The sequence below is a fragment of the Marmota monax genome, unplaced genomic scaffold, assembly GCF_021218885.2.
Source record: "Marmota monax isolate L192 unplaced genomic scaffold, Marmota_monax_Labrador192_F-V1.1 WCK01_AAM20220418_F8-fsc00207, whole genome shotgun sequence".
Taxonomy (NCBI): domain Eukaryota; kingdom Metazoa; phylum Chordata; class Mammalia; order Rodentia; family Sciuridae; genus Marmota; species Marmota monax.
This window is the reverse complement of record NW_026692713.1, coordinates 2030689-2052075: the sequence shown is the minus strand read 5'-3', so window position 1 is coordinate 2052075 and position 21387 is coordinate 2030689. Positions and strand designations below refer to the sequence as shown.

Here is a 21387-nt window from a genome sequence, read left to right as displayed (position 1 = left end):
CCTTGGTTGCTGCCAGCCTGGGGGTGTGTGGGCCATACAGAAGTGGCAGAAATCACGGGGTGCTCACCAGAATTGGGCACATGTTTGTGCATTTTAAGGGTCCTGTTTGGGCAGCCTGCTGAATCCCAGTGAGGCACCCTTCCTGACTACAGTCAGGGGACAACAAGGTTTGTTGGGGCTGTCAACGGGCTGAGATGTTTCCAGAACCAGGCAAGCCATGAGTAAAGTGAGCCATGAGCTGGTAGAGACCTGGACTCATCTATTTATCTCCCAGTTCCCTATGTATACATTTTCCCCTGGTTCCTGCCCATGGAGGCAGATGAGAATTAGGTCAAAAATTTCCTTTTCTTTTTCTTTCTCCCTGCTTCTCTCCTTCTCTTTCTTTCTTTCTTTCAGATTGAACCCAGGCCTTCACACATCTCAGGCATTGTCTTTGTGTGTAGGTGTGGTCTTTGCCTTCCCCAATACAAAAGAGTTCTTGCTCATTTTTCTGGAAACACAGGGTCCTTTTCCCATTTTTGAGAGGCACAGGGCTGGGCTGGGGGTGGGGATTTCTTCCATCCCTCCCATCTCTGCTTTCTGAGCTCTTCTCTGTGCACACCTACCTCCTCCTCACCTCCTCCCTCCAGCAAAGCTTTTCTCTGGGCTCATCCTGACACTCTGTGGCTCTGTCCCCTGGCTTTCCAGGACAGCTGGCTTTTCATCTCCAGACAGCTAAGCCATGATGGAAAGGAGGGAAAAGAACAATCACAGAAAACTCTCTCTTGTTCTGCCAGGCAATCTTGTGTCTTAAACTCACTTGATTCTCATGGTGACACAGTCATCATCGTGCTAGGAGGGGACCTATAGTCAGATGGCTAGAGAATAGAGCTAAGATAGTTCTGAGATGATAGCTGATATGGGTTGGGGTATCTTTGCTTTCTAAAATCACCTGACCCCACTGTGGGGGCCCTTCTGGAAATGAGATGTTCTGATCTGGAAATCCTGGAGCTAGGTCTGAGTCAGCTCGTTGGCTCTACTTCTCTCTAAGCCAGGTGGTGCTGTAGCCTCAGAAGGTATGTTTGGAGAAAATTACAGGACACAGGCTGAGAGACGTACACCTGCTTGGCTTCTGAACACCCCCGGGGTTTGATGCTTAATTGTTTTGAGGGTCACATATTAAGGACTTTGGTACCAGAACAGCTTCCTGACCCTTGCACCTTATGTCCTATGTCCTTTTCTTTTCACCAAGCTCCAGAAATTAAGTGAACAGTCCTATCTGGGCCCAGGAGAGGAGTCAGCCCAATTTTCTAGGGCCTGGCTCAGTCCCAGGAGCTCTGAGCTGACACCCAGGCTCCAAGCTGAAACCCAGGCTCCCTCACCCTGCCTGTACCCCCAAATTCTGGGCAGAACTATTGGGTCAAGCTGTGCTTTTCTTGGGCCTGAACTCTGCTTCTAGGAGCTGCTGACCAGTGAGAAAACTGCTTCAGCTCCATGGGTGGAGCATCATGCAGGCTGGTGCTCTCTTAAAACATGAGAAATTGAGGTTCAGGTCAGGGAATACACTTGCTCAGACCTCACTGATGCTCTCCTTAACATCCTGATGTGCCCTTTTTTTACAGACACCACTTATTTTTTTGTTCCTCTAAGTGAGCACCTGCTTGTAGGGGGAGTAATGAGAAGCCTTGACATTTACCCTGTTTTTGCAGCACATGAGGACAGCTGAGTCCTCTAGAGGAAGGTTGTCTGGACTCAGGCCCACTAGAGATCAGGATCAGTGAGAGCGGAGCCCCTTGGCCCTTTCCAGTTCAAAGTTCCAACCTGCTTCTCCAGGCCTGTGGCAACTGGCGACAGAGCCAGAAGCAGTGAATCTAAGCTAATTTCAGCTCCTACACCAAAAATGGTACCTGTGTCTTTCCCTAGGATGTGTCCTACATGGTTCACATAGCCCAGAAAGCATATGTAGCTAGGTAGGCACCTGAATTCTGGCTTAGTAGTAGACACCACTCTGGGTGCTGCTCTCTTCTGTGATTGAGGATCTGAGCTACGGCTGCCTGGCTACATCAGCCCCCTAGTCAAAGTGAGAGCAAACACAGGGCTCCCAACACCCAGGACAAGATCTGTTCTTCCAGTGAGTACCTGGAGCACCTGGACTAATAGTCTCAGGGCTAACTGCCCAAAGATCATTGTGTATAGTTATAGAGCCACGGACTCTGGATTGGGGGTACGTCTTTTGGTTCTAGGCATTGTGATGGTATGAGGTCCTTGCCTTATAAACATCAAGAAAGCCCCCTGGAGTGTTTGTGAGATAGCTTAGTGCTTGCTGAGATTGCCGAGTACCTTTAAGTAGTGGTCCCTGAAGTCCTTAGATATTTTAAGTTAGTTTTGAGGGTCTTCACTTGCCTGGAAGTTCTTTGGCTTTGAAAGTCTTCTGAAAACGAGAATGCTCTTGGATCTTATAGTGGTCCCTTGGTATCTTCAGGGAATTTGTTCCAGAACCCCCTCATATACCAAAATCTGCAGAAGGTCACTTCCCTTATATAGAATGGTTTAGCATTTATACATAACTGATGCATATACTTTAATCACTTCTAGATTTCTCATGATACCTAATACAATGTAAATTCTGCATAGGTAGTTGTTCTTGAGAATAATGATAAGACAAAAAGGGTCTGTGCATGTTCAGAACAGATGCAATTTTCGTCCTCAAATGTTTTCCATTCATGCCCAGTTGAATCCATGAATGTGGAACCCGAGGATATGAAGGGCTGATGGTATTGGCTGTCAGTTCCCTGAACAAATGGCACTAGAGTGATGAAAAGGGGAAGTAGAGGCCATCAATAGAACAGAGAGATGCACTCTGCCCACCCTCCTCGGCCCACTGGACTCTCAGGGCTCAGCACAGGTTGGTGACCACCAAACCCACTTCTAATGTGAGTGGGGTGGACAGGTTAGGCCCCAGCGGCTCAGAGTCTGTGGCCCAGTATTTTCCTGTGAGCTGACTCTTCCATCCAAGATGAATATTTTTGAAAAATTCCATGGAGCATCTAGACTTTGTACTCTTACATTTAGATCACTGGGTGGAAGAGTGTCCCAGAAAATATGAAGGTGATCATGTCTCATGTCTCAGTCACTTGCCGAGCTGTGATACACAGACTGGAAAGTCGTCATCAGAAAACTCTGGATGGTGGTTTTCTTAGGAAATTAGACTGATTTTCATTCCTTGGAAATACCCACTAAAGGCAGGGTCTGGGGTTCAGGGCAGCTTGAGAGCTGGGGAAGCCAAGGTCCAGCTGGAGGTCACCTCTTACTCTCTCTGGAAAATCCCCACAGCTCAGCATTGCCATGCACACACAGAGGCTTGACTTTGTGACTCATCCTCAGGTCAGGAGAATAAGGGCCCAAACCTTCCTGTGCTTTGCCTTCTGTTACAGCACCATAGTCTTGTGCTAGAGGTTCTGCTCTGTGGCTAGCCAGGTTTCTGGGCTTCATAAGAGTGGCTGAGAGGCAATTTGGGGGCTGTACTCCTGGGGATCCTTACATAGGAGGCTGTTAGAGTGTGCTGGAAGGTGTGTGCTTGGGAAGGATGTGACTCTGCAGGGCAGTTGGGAGCTTAGGTAATGGGGAGCAGGGGATGGATAGAAGGTGGGGGAGTTGCAGCCCTTGATGGACAGGAGATTATGGCCCTTCCAGTGCAGTAGCCAGCTGGAGCATGCACAGGTGCAGGTGTGACAGACCAGCTTCCAGGCTCATTGGGCAGGCCCCTGGACAAGGAGGGGGCTGCCCCCATCAGAATGGAGGCTGCTGGCTACCTCAGGCTAAGAAACTGCCCACTAGAGCCTGATAATTGGAAATCAGGCATTTGTGGGACTTCCTTCTTTAATTAGCAAGTAGCCTATGAGCCTGGTCGTTCCAGGCCAGAGCTCTGGGACAGCTTGCCTGATGGGAACGTTAGTTTTTCCATTTTCTAACCATGTAAGTCCTGAGTCAAATACTAACACTCTTCTGGGCCTTTACTTGCTCATCTGTCAAATGGGCATCTTGATTCCAGTAGGACTCAATTCATAAGACAGAACGAAAAGAAAATTAGAACATTTGAAGTACCTGAGCACACGGATATAGTCAGTGAGTCCTAACCATCAGTATTAACTGGAAGCCTGCTTTAACACCCTGGTGGCAGTCTCTGTGTCAAACTCGTCTTTTAAGGACCTGTGGAAATGTCTGCTCCTCTCAAACTTCTCCCATTTTCCTGAACTTTATTTTTCCTGATATTTATTCATTCCTTGTATACCCCACTATTTCAACTCTTGGCAATGTTTGGGTTCCTTCTTTATTTATTTTTTTTTTTTTGGTAGAATTTCCTTGTTGAGGCTGACTGGGGCTTCACATGGTGATGTGCTTTGCACTGTAAGTTGCTCAGAGAAGACTCACCCTGACCAGGCAGGCTGGCGGGGCTCCCAATTAGCATGTTTCACGATTGAGTGTTTTGTGAGAATTCAAAGGCACAGGGAAGGTTTTTACAACAATAATGGGTGTCCAGAGAAGCAACACAAAGAATTTTCCCGTGCAGTCTTAATGGCTAGCCTTATGATCACAATTCATTAATGCAGAGGAGGTTATTAATGGCTAAGGAGGTGCTTGGGTTTGTTCTGGGGAAGTGCTGGCCACAGGCCGGCAGGCGTGGCTGGGGACCGGAGAGCCATGGGTTCATGCACTTAGCCAGGCTGACTCTAACCTGTGATTCTCTGCGCTGGGTGTGAGTTGGAGAATAATTACAGCTGCCAGGCGAGAGCTTTTATAACTCACTGCATGCTCACCCTCGGTAGTCACGCCCACTCTGCTGTACTGGGCTGAGCAGCCTGCAGGGTGGAGGGATCACAGCTGATCTTCCCCCAAGGGAGGAAGCTGCCTGCTGGGCAAGGCTGACATGATGGGGGCCCTCAGTCTCTGGTGTGGTTCCCTAAAGTCAGGCCTGAGGCCAGAGGACTGCAGCAGAGCAATGGGGTTAATCTGACTCCTTCTTGCACCACTCGCCATGCCTTCCTGGAGAGGTGAAATGCCCTCAGCTGACCCAGCAGAGGCCCACTGGCTGGGAGAAGTCTACAGGCAGACAGGCTGCAGTTGGAATCTGGCCTCACTTCCTGGCTGAGGCTTGGGAGGCAGTGAGGATGGAGGAAACGCTGTAGATACGGTGTCTCCAATGTGCCTGCTCTAAGTGGTCACTCAACAGATGCTAGCAATTGGAATAGCAGTCTTGGTCCTGATGGAGTATGTGAGGGTGAGAAAGACAGTGGGCAGTCCTAGGAAAGGTTAGATCATGTCCTCCCCAAGGGCAAAGAGCCAAGAACATGACCTCCCTGCCTTTGGCTTCCAGACCAGGCCAAAGCGCCCAGCTTCTGAGATGGAAAGGACTGTATTGTCAGAGAACATTTGCCCAGGAAGGCTGAACTCAGAGTCAGAGGTGGCCTCTTTCTCCTCTGAGCCCCTAAAAACATTTCCCCCCATTTATCTTCAGTTGCTTTTCCCTTTGTGTTGTGATTTAAAAAAAAAAAAAATCACGAGATTTAAAAAAAACCTCACAATTTCTATAGTAGTTTTCTTTTCTTTTCTTTTTTTTTTTTTTTGGTAGCAAGAATTTAACCCAGAGGTATTTAATCACTGAGCCACATACAATAAAAATCCCAGCCCATTTATTTAGGGATAAGTTCACATCAAGTTGCTTAGGGTTTTGCTAAGTTTCTGAGGCTGGCTTTGAACTTGTGATCCTCCTGCCTTGGCCTCTGGAGCACCTGGGATTACAGGTGTGTGCCAACATGCACTAGTTTTCTTGTGAAATAGAATATTCATTGGAAAATTCATAAAGCATGCATCTGGAGTTTAATGAGAAATCTTACCTATGTTACCACCTTGCTTGCACACCAGAGGCCTGGACTCTATGGGCTTCATTCCACTCAAGTCACCTTGTTGCTATCTAAATGCAACTAACCTGCTGATTTTCATGGTGAGATGGTTTTGTCACTCACCATGGGCATTCTGAACCACTAGAGTCTCAACTCTTTTTTTAAAAAGAAAATCTATATTTATATTTATACATTCATGCTTCATATAATGACGTTTTGATCAAAGACCCAATATAGGACCGTGGTTCCATAAGATGATATTTCCTGGTGGCATCTTAGCGACAGTTTATGTAAATACATCCTACGATGTTCACACAAAGACGAACTTGCCTGAGGATGCTTTTCTCAGAACATATCCTGTTGCTAAATGATACATGATTGTATACAAGTGGAATCATACAGTGTATATTTATTTTTGTGTCTGGGTTCTTTGGCCCGGCATTATGTTAGTGAGATTTATCTTCATGTATGGGAGCAGGTTATCTGTAAATAAAGACAGTTTGCTCCTTTTTAAAAATCATCTTATCCATTTTTTTTTCTTTTGTTGGCCTTGCTGTGCTGGTTTGAATGCCTAGTAGTCATCTATTCTTACTTTTTTAAAAAAAAAATTATTCATCTTATATTTTTGAAACAGGGTTTAAAATATATAATATGTTTCTCAGACTGGCCTTGATCTCCTGGGCTCAAAGGATTCTCCTGAATCAGCCTCCCAACTAGTCTTGAATATAAATGATGATAACAGGCATCTTTGCCTTATTTTATTTTTCAAAAAGTTTATTGAGGTATAATTAGTATATCATTTGTAATTCATTCTCAAAATTACACAAATTCAATGGCTCACTGACTTTTGCAAGCATCACTCCAATCAGTTTTAGAATATTTTCATCACCCTGTACCCATCGACAGTCATTTCTCATTACTGCCAAACTTCCTCAGTCCTGAGCAACCACATATCATCTCCCTGTCTCTCTAGATAGTGGGCATTTTGCTCTTGCTGTCATGGCCATTTTATATGAATGGAAGCATAGAGCACCCTGTCTTCAGTACACATGGATCCAACCTGTCCTTGCCTTAAGCTTGCTCCCCTGGGGAAACTCTCAGGGTATTACAGTTGTATTTATTTTTTTAAGATACCCTTTATCAAGTGAAGATAGTTTCTTCTTGTCCTGATAAAAATCATGAATATGAATGGATGTTGACTTGCATCACATACTTTTTTCTGCAGCTGTTGAGATGACTGCATGATTTTTCTTTCTCAACACATTAATATGATGAATTATATTGATTGATTTTTTTAAAAAATGTTAAGCCAACTGCATGGTCCTAAGATAAACCCAAATTAGATGTGACATGTTATCTTTTTTATAGGTTTTTGGATTTGGTTGGCTAATATTTTCCTTTAGGATTTTTGCATTTATGATCATGAGGAGATTGGGCTCTGATTTTCTTTTCTTATAACCTCCAATCCTGATTTTGGTATAGTTTTACTTAATTGTGATCAATCCAAATATTAATACAGCTGTCCTTTGGTATCCAAAGGGGATAGATTCCTTTATCCCATCAGAACACCAAAATTCATGATTACTAAAGTCCCTTATATGAAATGGTATAGATTTTTCATATACCCTATGCACAGCCTTCAGTATACTTAGTTTCTTGATTACTTATAATACCTAATATACTGTAAATGTCAGGTAAATATTTGATATACTGTATTGTTTAGGGAATAATAACAAGAAAATATTTGTACATGTTCAATACAGAAGCAATGTTTTTTTCCCTTGAATGTGTCTCTTAAAAGAGAACCTGGCAGTCGGGCACAGTGGTACATGCCTGCAATCCCAGTGGCTCAGGAGACTGAGCAGGAGGATCACGAGTTCAAAGCCAGCTTCAGCAAAAAACGAGGTGCTAAGCAACTCAGTGAGACCATATCTAAATAAAATACAAAGTAGGACTGGGGATGTGGCTCAGTGGTTGAGTGCCCCTGAGTACAATCCCTGGTACCACTCCTTCCTCCGCAAAAAAAGAGACCCTGTCCTTGAGTCTGCACAGCTGATCATCTGCTGGACCCCTGAAGCCTAATCTCTTCTTTTATCATTTACTATCCACTGAGTATCTATGGACTGCACCAAGGACTCACCACCCATTAATGATAAGACACGTTCCTACCCTAAGGAACTGGCAGTCTGGGGGTGGATTTACAGAGACAGGTCAAACATGAATCCTGCCAGGTGACACAATAATGTGCTCTCATGGAGGCAGACAAGGGCCTGAGAAGTGTGAGGAAGCCCAGAGGAAGAGGGGATTCTTTCTGCATAAGAATGAGGCAGGCCTTCCAGAGATGCTTGAGTTGGGCTAAAAGGAAGCATAGGAGTTGCCCAGTGGGTGGGGGCTCTCTGGGAGAGAGAAGGCATGAGAATAGCATGGAGCCTGGTAGTGCTTTCTGCCTTTCATCACCTGGTCACCTAGGGCCCTTTTCCAGACTCCTTGTCTATGAAATGAGGGTCATAATGGCCCTGTATAGTGGTAGGACATGTACCTCTGCCTGGTCCATCCACATGTCCAGTAAGTGCTGACAGTTATTGTTAGGGTCAAGTCAAGGATGAGAGGTCACTCATTCCTTCTGATTAGAAATTGGGTTTGGCAAGAGGACCAGCATCTTGCAAAACATTTGCTTCCTAAGGGAAGGGCCCTCCAGCATCCAGGACACAGTGACTGAGGTCTGTGGTATATGGGTCATTCCTACTGTTCCAGGAAAGCAGCACAACCACACAAGGGCCCCCTGGATTATTTCTGAGGGTACAGGTGCTTTGGAAAGCAGAGATTCAGAGGGACAGAACATGGTCATTCTTCGTGGGGAAAGTGGATGGCGCAGCCTCAACCCCCTCTATGCCTATCTGATGTTAGGAAGACAGGGGTTAGGTTAATCAAGTTTCTGTTATTGTGACAGAATACCTGAGATTCTTAACTCAAAAGGAGGGAAGGTTTATTTTGGCCCATGGTTTTAGAAGTCTCAGTCCATGGCCACTTGGCTCGATTGCTTTGGGCCTGTGGCTGGACAATACTTCATGGTGGGAGCATGTGGTGGAGGAAGCCTGTTCACTTCATAGTAGCTAAGAAACAAAGAAAGAAGAAGAGGAGGAACTAGGGTTGTAATATCCCTTTCAAAGGCATGTTCCCAATGACCTAACTTCCTCCCAATAGGCCCCACCTCTTAAAGGTTCTAACACCTCCCAACAGCACCAAAATTAGAGACCAAGCCTTAGTACCAGGGCCTTGGGAGACATTCCAAATCTAAACCAAGGCAAGGCTGGAGAATCAAACACTTAGGATTCATAAGGAATCTCCTTGAAGAATGTCTCTCCAGGATGCAGTGGGGGACACTAAAGCCTAGAGAAGATGTAGGAACGTCCAAGGTCACATAGCATGTCTATCAGAGGCAGGGCAAGTCAAGACCTAGGTGGCCCCCTCTGAGCCCCCAATATTTATTCTATTCCTTTGACAGGCACTGCTGTCATCCTCTGGCTTGAAAAACTATAGTTCATTTTCTGGAAGTCATGTCTTATGGGTGCTGATGAGTTTGCCCTTCCTGTTAATCAACAGGGCTCTGGAGTACAGGGAGATGAGCAGAAGGCTTTAGGCTAGTGCCAGTGGCACAGGATGCAGTAGGAGAAATACCCTGCCCCCTGCATATTCTGGCTGTCACTGGGAGGGAGGGCAATGCTTACTGGCATCTGAATGCTCAGAACATGTGTCACTGCAGCTTCTGTGGCTGTTCCAGGGATCCTTGGATCTGGGGGCTGCCTGCATTACTTGTTTGACCCTGCAAATACATTCAAACAGAAATAGGACACTTGTTTGTGTCCTGAGACTATGTCATAGCACAAGGCTGTGGCTGGATGGTCAGTGGAATTGGCTCCCAGTCAATGAGTGGTTGCTGGGTTAATAAGGGAATATTGAGAAGGTGATCTTATCTGTAGTAGGTGGAATTAAGACAGGGGTCGGAGTTAGGATTGATTCCACCAAAAGAACCTGCAAATTAGCTCAAGGATTTTGGCATTAATTGGATTGGGGAATTCTGTCCTGACATAACTTTTCTTTTTATGGGGTATTGATGAGGCTTGGAACACGCCAGCTTTGTCAGAAGGGTCAGATTCTTTCCCCTTCTCTCTTGCTCAAAATTCCCTGAATTTTAACTTTGTACCAAGATGGGCCAGACTGGTTCTGGGATCAGGGGCATGAGTATAGTGTTGGGGAAGGGAGTTCATAAGAACAAGAAAAAGCACTTCCATGGTTCTGTGGTAGAAGACAATGCATCCAGGTATAGATTTGTCCTTGTAGTGCATTTGATTATTATGAGCATGCTTAGTTAGCCACAACCACTAAGAATATGCTTAACTGTGGTGGACATCTGCCAGTAGTTCCACTTAAACTCTCCTTATGAACTGTAAGAAACTGGTATTGTGACTCCCCAAAGAGGTACATTCATTTATTTATTTTATCATAAGGCAAAAAGACATGAACTGCATATTGGTGTTCAATGTCCCGTAAATCCATATATTCATGTTCTTGTTCATTTAACCTGAATATTCAACAAGAAAAGTGCTCCAAAGCCCTGCCTGCCACCCGCATCAAATCTCACATACCTTTATGATGAAAATGTGCTATTGGCAGAGACGAGACAGAACTAACTTAATTTTTCCTGTCAGTCTCTGTAGTAGATCAATTAAACTGCCAAGGAGATCAAATATTTCAGACTGTATTTATTACATTAAGTATTTATGTTCAAGTCAAGCCTTTAAAGCATGATGTCATAGAGGGATGGAGGCCGATTAGATCAATTCAGCAGAATTTTCTGTAACTTAATGGAAATTTAATTGTGTGTTTTAATTTAGTGTTCAGGAGGTAGTATGATCTCCAAACAAAACAATTCTCAGTCTGTGTTTAAGGATCAGATGGCTCTTGCATAAGTTTGGTGACGGCATGAGTTGTCTGGGTGGGAAAATGGAGTGGTGGCCTTTTGTGGGGTTCACAAGTGGGGTTGTTTGTTGGGTTCCATTCAAAGGGACTAGTTGGCTTAAGTTCCCACAGAATGGGAGAAGGATGGATTACTCTTGGGTGGATTTCATGGTGGATCTTCAGCTCAGTGTTGGTATTAATACTTCAAATGCAGCCTGAGGCCTGTAGTTGTCTTAGTCTTTGCTGGGTGCTGACATAGAGTCTTTATTTCTAGCATCTGGGTGAGTCTCTGTTCCCCAGGAGAACATCTGTCCCCATTATCTGAAGAGAGACAGGAAATCATACACCTCAAAAAGGACATACTTTTTGTGAGAGTAAATACCTGGTCATGGGGCTGAGGTTGTGGCTCAGCGGTAGAGCACTCGCCTAGCATGTGCAAGTCCCTGGGTTCAATCCTCAGCACCACATAAAAATAAATAAATAAATAAATAAAGGTATTGTGTCCAACTACAACTAAAAAATAAAACATTAAAAAAATGCCTGGTCACTTTAGAAAAGGCAGAAAATACAGTAGGATGCAAATGGAAAATCACTTATAGTCTTACAACCCATAATCAACCACTATATTTTGGCATTGGTACATTTTTTAAAAATTCTACTTATAAATACATGTATTCACATTTATATTTCTGATAAACATATTTTATAACTTACTGATAAATTAAACAAATTTAAACTTACAAATATTTTCTATTTCTAAAATATATTTGTATGTGAAATAAATGTATATACATCTATAATTTTAAATTAACATGGTATATGGATATATATATATATATATATATATATATATATGTATCCATCCATATATATATACACATACAAACTGTGTGTATGAATCAGGCTTCTGCCTCCATGGATTCAACCAACAGTAGATCAAAAATATTTGAAAAAAATTGTGTATTTACTGAACATGAACAGACTTTTGTTCTTGTCATTACTTCCTAAAAATACAGTATAGTTAGTTACATAATATTTACATTATATTAGATATTATAAGTCATATAGAGAGCATCTAAAGTATATGGGATAATGTGCACAAACTATGCCATTTTATATAAGGCCTTGAATGTCCACGAATTTGGGTATCCTCAGGGGATCCTAGAACCAATCTGCTCTTTTTCCCCTGCCACACACAAAAATCTTGGGCTACTATAACAAAACACTGTAAATGGAGTGGCTTTAAACAACAAAGCTTTATTTCTCATAGTTCTTGAGTCATTGTTCTCCAGGATCAAGGTGCTGGCAGATTTGGTGTCTGGTGAGGACCTGCTTCCTGGCTCACAGGGAGCCTCTTCCTTGTGTGTTCTCACCTGGTGGAAGAGACAAGGCAACTCTCTATAAGGGCACTAATCCATGAGGACTCTGCCCTCACAATCTAATGACCTCCAGAGTCTTCCCTCTCCAGACTATCACCTTGAGATTAGATACCCAACATATGAATTTTGGAGGTACATACATTTCAGTCCACAGTATGTGTGTATATATGCAGACATATGTATATCAAAATTGGATTATGTTGACTTATGTTTCTTACCCTGCTTTTTAAACTAGTGTATTATTGGTATCTTTTACATGGCACTAAACATCTTCCACAATATAGTTTTGTCATAGATACAGCATCTTCTATCTAGGTCACTTATTCAATTTCCTATTATTGGGTCATTAGGCTATTTATAGTTTTTATCACTATATGCTACTCTGGGATAACTTCCTTTGTAGTTAATTTAATTTTAGTCCACTCATGATTATAGATTTTTGACATAAACCAAAACCAAACCAAAAACCAAAAATAAAACAAAAACAAATAGCATCCCCTGCTACTCCCTTCTAGATCCCCGAGTCTGGAAATCTGGTAATTAGGACATGGGACATTGAATTAGTTGGTTCGCTCCTCAAAATTCTCTGGTGAGCTATTGGTACTGTGAGATTACAGAGAAATCAAAGTTAGTTTGAAAAGAATCCTATTTGTGGAAGTCATGTTTTTCTTTGTTAAAAAGTAGTTGTAAGTAAATCTATGAAAAAAAAATGTTCAACATCATTAGCAATTTAGGGAAATGCAAATCAAACCTACACTGAGATTTCATCTCACACAAGTCAGAATGACTGTCATCAAGAATACAAACAATAATAAAGGCTGGAGAGGTTATGGAGAACAAGGAACACTTCTACATTGTTGGTGAAATTATAAATTAGTACAACATCTATGGAAATCAGCATGAAGGTTCCTCAAAAGACTATAGATGGAACCACCATATGACCCAGCTACACTACTTCTCAATAAATACTAAAGAATTAAAGTCATCATACTGTGGTGACTATGCATGTTTATAGCAGCACAATTCACAATAGCCAAACTATGTAATCAGCCTAGGTGTCCATGAATAAATGGGTGGACAAAGAAAAGGAGGTATATATTCACAATGAATGGAGTTTTATTCAGCCATAAAGAAGATAAAATTATGTCATTTGTAGGAAAATGGATAGAACTAGAGCTACTATACTAAGTGAAATAAGCCAAACCCAGAAGGTCAGTGGTCCTATGTTTTCTAGAGAAGAAAGAGGAAAAAGAAAGGTGTGTATGGGTGGGGGGGGAATTCATGAAAATCTAAGGGAGATTAATAGAATAGAGGAAAGGGCCCAAGGATGGAGGAGGGTAGGGGGAAGAAGTGCTGGGAGTTATATTGGCCAAATTATACTGTTATATTGTGTGAATGTATTTAACAAAAAATCCCACCATTATCTATAATTATAATGCACCAATAAAAAGGTGAAAAATGGTAAAAAAAATGTTTATAGGATTTAAGGGAGATAGATGTTGCTTGTTGGACAATTGAAATTAATATATGTATGTGTCCAGATCACTAGAGTTTACTTTCCCTCCTTTTCCCTAGGATGGTGACAGAGGTGTCTGTTGATGGGAGACTTAGGGCATGATCTGAATACCACAGAGAAATGGAAGACTTTATCTTCCCCTTTCCTGCAGATTCTCCTTCTATTAAGGCAATCTGTGACTATGTGGGGTCATAGTGAGCTTCCTATAAAGTCATATTGACTCCATGTTCACTGCTGAGCCATGTCTCTCTTTGGACAGTGGGTTCTTGGGTGTAGATCATAGACTTTGGACTGAGCCACATCCCCAGCCCGATTTTGTATTATTTAGAGACAGGGTCTCACTGAGTTGCTTAGCACCTCACTTTTTCTGAGGCTGGCTTTGAACTCACAATCCTCCTGCCTCAGCCTCCCGAGAGGCTGAGATTATAAGCATGCACCACTGTGCCACTGAGTTTTTAACGACAGAATCCTTGCTTCTTTTGGTCTTTGTTTTTCCCATCTGTCTAGTGTTTAGAGGTAGGAAATGAACCAGGCCATGTGTAGAGACCTTTCTTTTGGCCACAGCTTTGGTTCTGTGAATTAATTTGTTTATCTTAACCTCCAAATCTGGGTTTTAAGGACCAGGAGTAGAGTTATCAGTGACTTTCTTGGTAGCCACCACAGGTATGACCTAGCAGGTGTAGACCGTGGTCCAGGGAAAGGAGCTCTGTCACCTGTGCATCTTGCCACCTCAGTCATTGTCACTACTGAGTCACAGAGCATTTAACTTATACCATTTGATGCTTACGTTGGAGCAAGACCTAGGCTGAGAGCAAAACCTATCTTAGGCATCCTGTCCAGGGCTGAGCCTGAGGCCATGTCCCCTTCCAGGTTTCTATCAAACCTGTCCCTGGCCACTCTTCCCTGGGATCTTCAACATGTGTGGTTCTCAGCTCCCAGCCATTGGTAACACCCTTGTCAGACATGTCAGGCACTTTCTCCAGTCTTCTTTCTAATTTTCATTTAAAATTAAACTTGCATTTCCGAGTTTAAAAGAAATTCATGTCTATTGTAGAAAAGTGAGCAAAATCTGAAATGGGCAGAAAAATACAAATCATTAGCATCCTCCTCCAAAAAGGGACCATCATTCTTAATTTTGGTCTTGTCACACCTTAGGTTCTCTTTGTCAGTGAGTGCCCTTTGGGGAGGAATACTAGGGCAGCGGGGGCGAGGGGGATAGGCCTTTCCATAAATGTGGGGCCAGGTCCTCAGGAAGACTCTTCGCTCATGGTGCCAGCACAACCATCCTTCCTAGCAAAATTGTGACTCCCCATAGGGGCCTCTCTCTGTGCCTGGTGTCAGTGCATGTCTGTGAAGGAGCCACTAGGAGCAGTGGAACAGTCAGAATTTGAGACTCCACTGAATGCACAGTAGGCTAGAAGCCAGACAGTTCACAGGGCAGGGGAAGTGGTTTTCAAAATTCCTTGTACACTTGGCCTTGGTGATGTATCTTACATTCATCTTAGATCTGCTTACCTGCTGTATGAGCTGCTCTGTCAAAACTGAAGCAGGAAGGGTGGCTGCATTTAAACCTTCCCTTGTACTAAGGCTGGTCCTACTTCTGCAATGAACTGTGCAAACTTGGAGCTCAGTTTCTTGATGTGGAGGGTGGAGATGAGTAATGCCCACCCCTCAGGGGGGCCATAATGGTAAAGACAGGTGTTGGTGGGTCATGGTCAAGGTGAGCTTCTTTTTGTCTCTGAGAAAGATGGTCAAGGAGGGGAAAGACCGTCAAATGTGCTTGAGAGGTCAAAAAGAGGCCTGACCCTGGCACTGGGAAGCCTGGCCCTGGAGAATGAGGGTGGGGACATTCCAGTCAGCATAGCTGATGCTCTGAAAGCTGATCTCTAGGTGGGTGCCAAGTCTGAGGGACTTTGAAGGCCCTGGTGGGCATGGACCTCGTTTCTCATGATCACTGTCCCCAGGTGGCCTGTGGAAGGATTCCAGACCATGCTAGAATGGCAGGATGACAGCACAAAGCTCATCTGCAACCTGCAGGCATGCCCAAGACAGCAGGGGAATTGGGGACACAGGGGTACTCTTCTTGGTGTGGCCCTCAGCTCTTGCTTGAGATTCCTTCAGAAATTCTAGCACAGCATGCCATGTCTGCCACCACCATCAGCCAAGAGGCAACCATGGGTGAGAGGGACAAACCTGGGCCTGGGCCTACACTAGGTGCTCTGCAAACCAACTGCCTCAGAGACTTTTAAAGCCCAGTTCTCCATATCTTTGAGTGATAAATAATATCTAACAGTTCTGCTGATGGAATCGTTAGATCCAAATACCTCAGTAAGTATTTATGTCCCTAGAACTTTATGCCCATTTAAAAAGTACACTTTTTGAGGGGAAAAAAACATTTCTTTTTCATTTCTAAGTAGCTACCATTCCTTTGTAATGGGATTGTGTAGCTGATGGTCTTCATTCAGTGTCTCTAGTCTTGGAGTCATACTGGATGCCACCGCCCTCATTTTATATTCTGCATGGAATTTCATGTGGTGCTTGCAAAATCCCATTTCATAAAGATATGACACCCTGAAAAGGAATGCAGCATGGTCTCATGTTGAAGTGTGAGCTGCTTGAATGGCAGCTGACCGATGTGGCTGGTTTCCCTCCGGTATTTAAAACATTCTTGCACTGCCTTTAAAGTGAGTTCTTAGGGGTGTCCTGGCACATAGTTTGGGAGTGTGGATCTGCATTGGATCTGATTAATGATCTGTAATGTGGGTATTATCCCAGTTTATAGAAGTCAAGGCTCAGAGTAGCCAAGATCTTGGCATAAGGCCGCACAGCTGGATTTTGGGGGAGACTAGGCCTCTCTGGTACTCTGATAATCCTTTGGAATATTAACAGATCTCTTGAGTTATACATCTTGGGGCCTTGAGCACTTGTCCTCCCTGTGATGTCTGAAGCCAAATGGATTCAATTTGCCTCTTTTAGGCCCCAGACCCTTCCCTCCCTTCAAGCCCCCCAGGAGACAGAGTGTGGACAATGAGCCTGTTGTTTTTCCTTCCTCCAGGGGGTCCACTGTGTTCTTGCTGTGTCCCAGATCCCATGGGGCTCTCCTTCCTCCCCACCTATGGCTGCCAGAGTAACCGCACAGCCAGTGTGGCTGCCCTGCGCATGAAAGCCCGTGAGCACTCGGAAGCCGTCCTGCAGTCGGCCAACCTCCTGCCATCCACCAGCAGCAGCCCCAGCCCTGCTGCCAAGCCAGCTCCCTCCGACAGCAGCCAGGACAAGACCCCTCCCACCAAGGAACAGAGCGAGGGAGAGAAGAGTGTATGAGGGTCCAGAGTGCCCCCGCCTGCCGTGTCCTCCTCCCTGCCCTCCTGCTTCTCCCAGCCTCAGCCCTGCAAACTCTGATAGCAAGGAGAAGCCTGCTGCCTGGGGCTCGTGGACCCAGGAAAGGATATCAAGCTCCCTTGGTGCCTGGGGAGTCTGACAGTGGGGCTGGCTTCTTGGGTGACAGGTCCTGATGGCACTTGTAGCATCGGAGTCCCTTCTGTGATGAGACCCCTGAGTTCTCATCCAGACCTACAAGTCTTGGAGGGGAGGCAGATTTGCTTGCCCATCACCTTTCCTGTCCCATTCCAGGGCCACCGTTGCAGGTCTTCTCAACCCCAAGAACTATGGCAGGGTCATCCTTGAGAGACATCCAGGGCTGACGTCTTATGATATGAAATGGGACTGTCCCCATGGCATTGGTTAAGAACCACAGAACTGGTAGAATCTCAAACAACTCTTGGCTCAGGCTAGACTAGCAGTAAACCCTTTTCTCTTATTGGGGGGTATTGGTTGTAGGCTTGGTTAGAAGGGGAGAACACGTGGGGTGGGAAAGGGCTGATAGGACATAGCCTGCTCCAGGGGTACATGGTGCTCTCTCCTAGCAGATCTCACTTGGGCACATCTGGCTGGGCTAATCAGGCTGGCCATGGGTTCCATGAACTGGGGGCCACCATCTTGACACTGGGAGCAAGTGGGGGTCCCCACAACTGAATCATCTACCTGCGGGTTCTGCCTCTCTCCTGGAAAGACCTGGAGGTTGGTGGAGAAGTTGATCAACTGGAAGGCAACTCTCTTGCCCAGGAAAAGGTGAGAGCCCTTGGAGGGGAAGAAGCCCCTAGGAACACCTCTGAAAAAAATACTACATATCTGGATGAACCACCTTCCTCAAATCCCTGGCACCTGGAGGGGATCTCCAGTGGTGATGCTTTTTTTTGTTTTTTTCTTTTAAACTGGGGAAATCAAATGTAGGAAATGAGACAGAAATGGCACATGTGCTGAGATGAAGCTTGGGGAAGACGGCTTCCTTGTGGTGTGAAGAGAATTAATTCCAAAGGGCCAAATATCATGGAGATTTCTGTTTCTGTCCAGAGTGGCCATTTCTCTCGTGTGGATGGTAACCTCGAAGAGATTGAAGGGGAATTGTGCAATAGCATGAGCCCCGCCCCTTGCCCCATACCTGAAAGGTTATGGGTTTTTGGTGGCTTTTGCTGATGGTGTTCCCATGCAAACTGTCATTGTTTTTATGATGATTACTTTCATTTCAGTTGTAATCAAAACGTTATACTTTCAGATCCCCCCTTTTTAGCCTCCCCCGGAACCCCCAAACCCTGAGTGTATCGTGCCTGTCTATGATTACTGCAAAGCATTTGACAAAACATACTGTCTCCTTTAAAGAAAAAAAAAAAATCAAATCCTTCTTCCTGCTGTATTTTGCTTGTTGAGTACAAAGATGAAACGATTTGCCAAAAAGCGGCAAAGTTGCTTCCGTTTCCCTGTAATTACGAATGTTGGGTTGAGCGATGTAAGCTCAAGCCCTTACGCACACTAACTCTTCAATCTAATTGTTTGATTAAACTCGTATTTCCTCCAGAAAGGTACATAAATAAGTGAACTGTTGGGCAAATTAAGAATACTTAACAGCATTGCATCCGAAAAGTAGTTACGCTGATTAAATTTTGTGTCCTTGAGGACTTTCAGGAAATTACTTTTGATCGTCAATAACACAATTAAGTAAACTACACACACATTAGCATGAATAATTGATAAGAAATTATGTATTACCACGAAGCACTGATTTAATAATTCATGACGCGACACTCTAGTGACTGTGCAAAACTGGATAACATCGAAAAGTCTGCCTGACGTTACGGAAAGAAAGGAAAGAAGCAAGCGCCAAACCTCTGCAGAGATATTGAGTACTTAGTTTTGTTGTACAGAGGCAAAAAAGTAACCGATGCATGATGTAGTTTCTGTTTGTTTAAATACCCAAATAAATTTAGAAGAGTTAAAAGAAAAACCGAAAAACTCAGGTCCTCTCTTTGTTCCTCCTGGCCCTGGGGCTGCAGGGATGGGTGGAGTCTTTTCTTTCCAATTCTCCACTTTGGTCGTTGTGCAAATGGAAACCTTTTAGAAACTTCCAGGAGAGCTTTGAGGCCTTCACTGAAAGCTTTAGCAGATGCAGCCACAAGACAGAGGTCTCAGTGCAAGCCAAGAGCACTCCCCAGGTGCCCAAGCATGCAGAAGTCAGTCCTTCTGTCCCAGGATGGGTGGACATAGCCTGCCGGATCCCCTTTATGGTTGTCCTTGGTGAAGTAACCTTTTGGGCAGTCATCTCTGGAGCCTCAGTAGTTCACCCTGTCTGCAAAAGTTCATAATGTGACCATAAAAAGGCAGTCAGGCTTCAGTCTGGGAAGGAGGTGCAGGCCCCAGGGATTGACTGATTGATTAATTATTATTATTCATTTATTGGTTGAAACACTCTGAAGAGCATGCCTTAATGCACTCCAGGTTATGGGAATGGAGCCTAGAAACCACTGAAGTCACGACAGGGGCAGCAGCTTCCTCCTGCAGGATGATGGCTCTGAGAGGAGACACAAAGGTGGGGGTGACAGGGTGCGAGGGTGAGTGGTCGTGACACAGGACACTGCAGGACTCACAGGATCCCTTCTGCATTCCTTGGTTGGTGCTTTATTTAGGAATAGCCAGCACTTGGCTTCTCTACTGGGTGGAAAGAGCTTCCCTAGACTCTGCTACTGCCTCATTGCCTGGGAACTTTGCCTGGGAGCATCACTAATCTGAAAATCCAAAGTCCAAAATTCTCCAAAACCTAAGGCTTTTTGGGTACCAACATGACACCATAATTGGCAAATTTCACTACATGAAACTTTGTTTCATGCACAAAATTATTAAAAATATTGTATGAAATTACTTTCAGTCTCTTTGTGTAAAGAGTATATTAAACATATAAATTTTGTGGTTAGACTTGGGTCCTCTCCCCAAGATAACTGTCATGTTTATGCAAATATTTCAAAATTTGAAGGAAAAAAGCCCAAAGCAAAAATCTGAAACACTTCTGGTTCCAAGTATTTTGGATAAGATTACTCTTCCCATTTCATAGATACAGAAACCAAGGCACAGGAGGGTTGGGCAACTTCTCCAAAGTGAAATGGGTGGTAGCCTCCAATAAGGAAGAGGGAGAGCTCAGTCCCTTTCCCTGTCACACAGTGAGTGCTTAATAGATGAATTGATGAAATTAACTAGGTGGAGTCTTTAAGGCTCCAAAGGATAATGGAAACTTATGAAGGCCTGTTGAATCAGGCATGTTTGACAGACTGTGAATAGTGGGTAACTTTCTTTGCTTTTGCTTGCTGTTTGTGGGTTCTGTCCTGAGTGGGTTTGTGGAAAGGAAGGATGGCCCACCCCAGGGCCTTGTCAGACCCCACTCAACATCTCTTAGTCTGGCTTGGCAGGGGCAGAGCTCAGCTTCCCCCATTTGATCTGCCTCTGGACCAGTGTATCTGACCTTACCATGTGTTTCAGTCTGTCCCAGAGCAGGCCCAGTGGGGATTCCCAATGTGGATGGTGCCCAGAACTCATGGGCCTCTCCAGTGGTTTTCTAAAGAGGTCACCAAGAAGCGGCTGGAGACTGAATCAATCCACATAATGGACACTCTTCTTAAATTTCTAACTTCACCAGAAAAAGTGAAACATTTGTTGTTTTGGGGTTTGTTCTTCTTGCAGTGCTGGGGATGGAATCTAGGTCCTTGCTCATACTTGGCAAGCCCTCTACCACTGAGCTACATTTTCAGCCCCCAAAATGAAACTGACAAACCCAGAGCTTGGCTGAAGCAGTGAAGGGCACATTCTGCCTGTGTGAAACCCCAGCTCTTAAGGATGTGTGACTCTGGGCAAGTCTTGGAACCTCTCTGTGCTTTGATTCTCTTACTAATAATGGCAGCAACCTCCTAGGGTTCTTTGAAGATTAAATGAGTCAGAAGCTCATGGTGCCTGGCACAGAGGAAGTGCAATATGAAGCCTAGCTCTTGTCCCACCAAGTCCCACACATATCAAAGGCTTGAAGATGTTTTTCTGGTGAAAAACCTTAATGTTCTCAAGAAGGCAACAGGATGGGTGGGCTTCCAGAGGGAGTTGGAATGGCCACACTCAGTCCCTAAGCAAGTCACTGGGCTCAGAAGGGCAAGACTTCCAGGAGCGGGTGTGTGCCCAGGCTCCAAGGATGTAGACAGCACCTGAGAACTTGAATGGGAACCTGTGGAACCCAGAGGTGGGTGTAAGGGTGGAGGGAGGGGTGCTGGCAGGGAAAAGAAAGTAA

At 44.5% G+C, this 21387-nt stretch overlaps 1 protein-coding gene across 1 annotated transcript in view; it reads left to right on the top strand.

Annotated features, from left to right (window-relative positions):
* The window catches only part of Drgx (dorsal root ganglia homeobox), a 32158-nt gene extending 13122 nt beyond the window's left edge, over positions 1-19036 (top strand). The window contains exon 7 of the mRNA XM_046446774.2: positions 16789-19036. Within this exon, the coding sequence (XP_046302730.1) occupies positions 16789-17054 (266 nt within the window). The 3' untranslated portion in view covers positions 17055-19036. The remainder of the gene's footprint in view (positions 1-16788) is intronic.
* The last annotated feature ends 2351 nt before the right edge of the window (positions 19037-21387 follow it).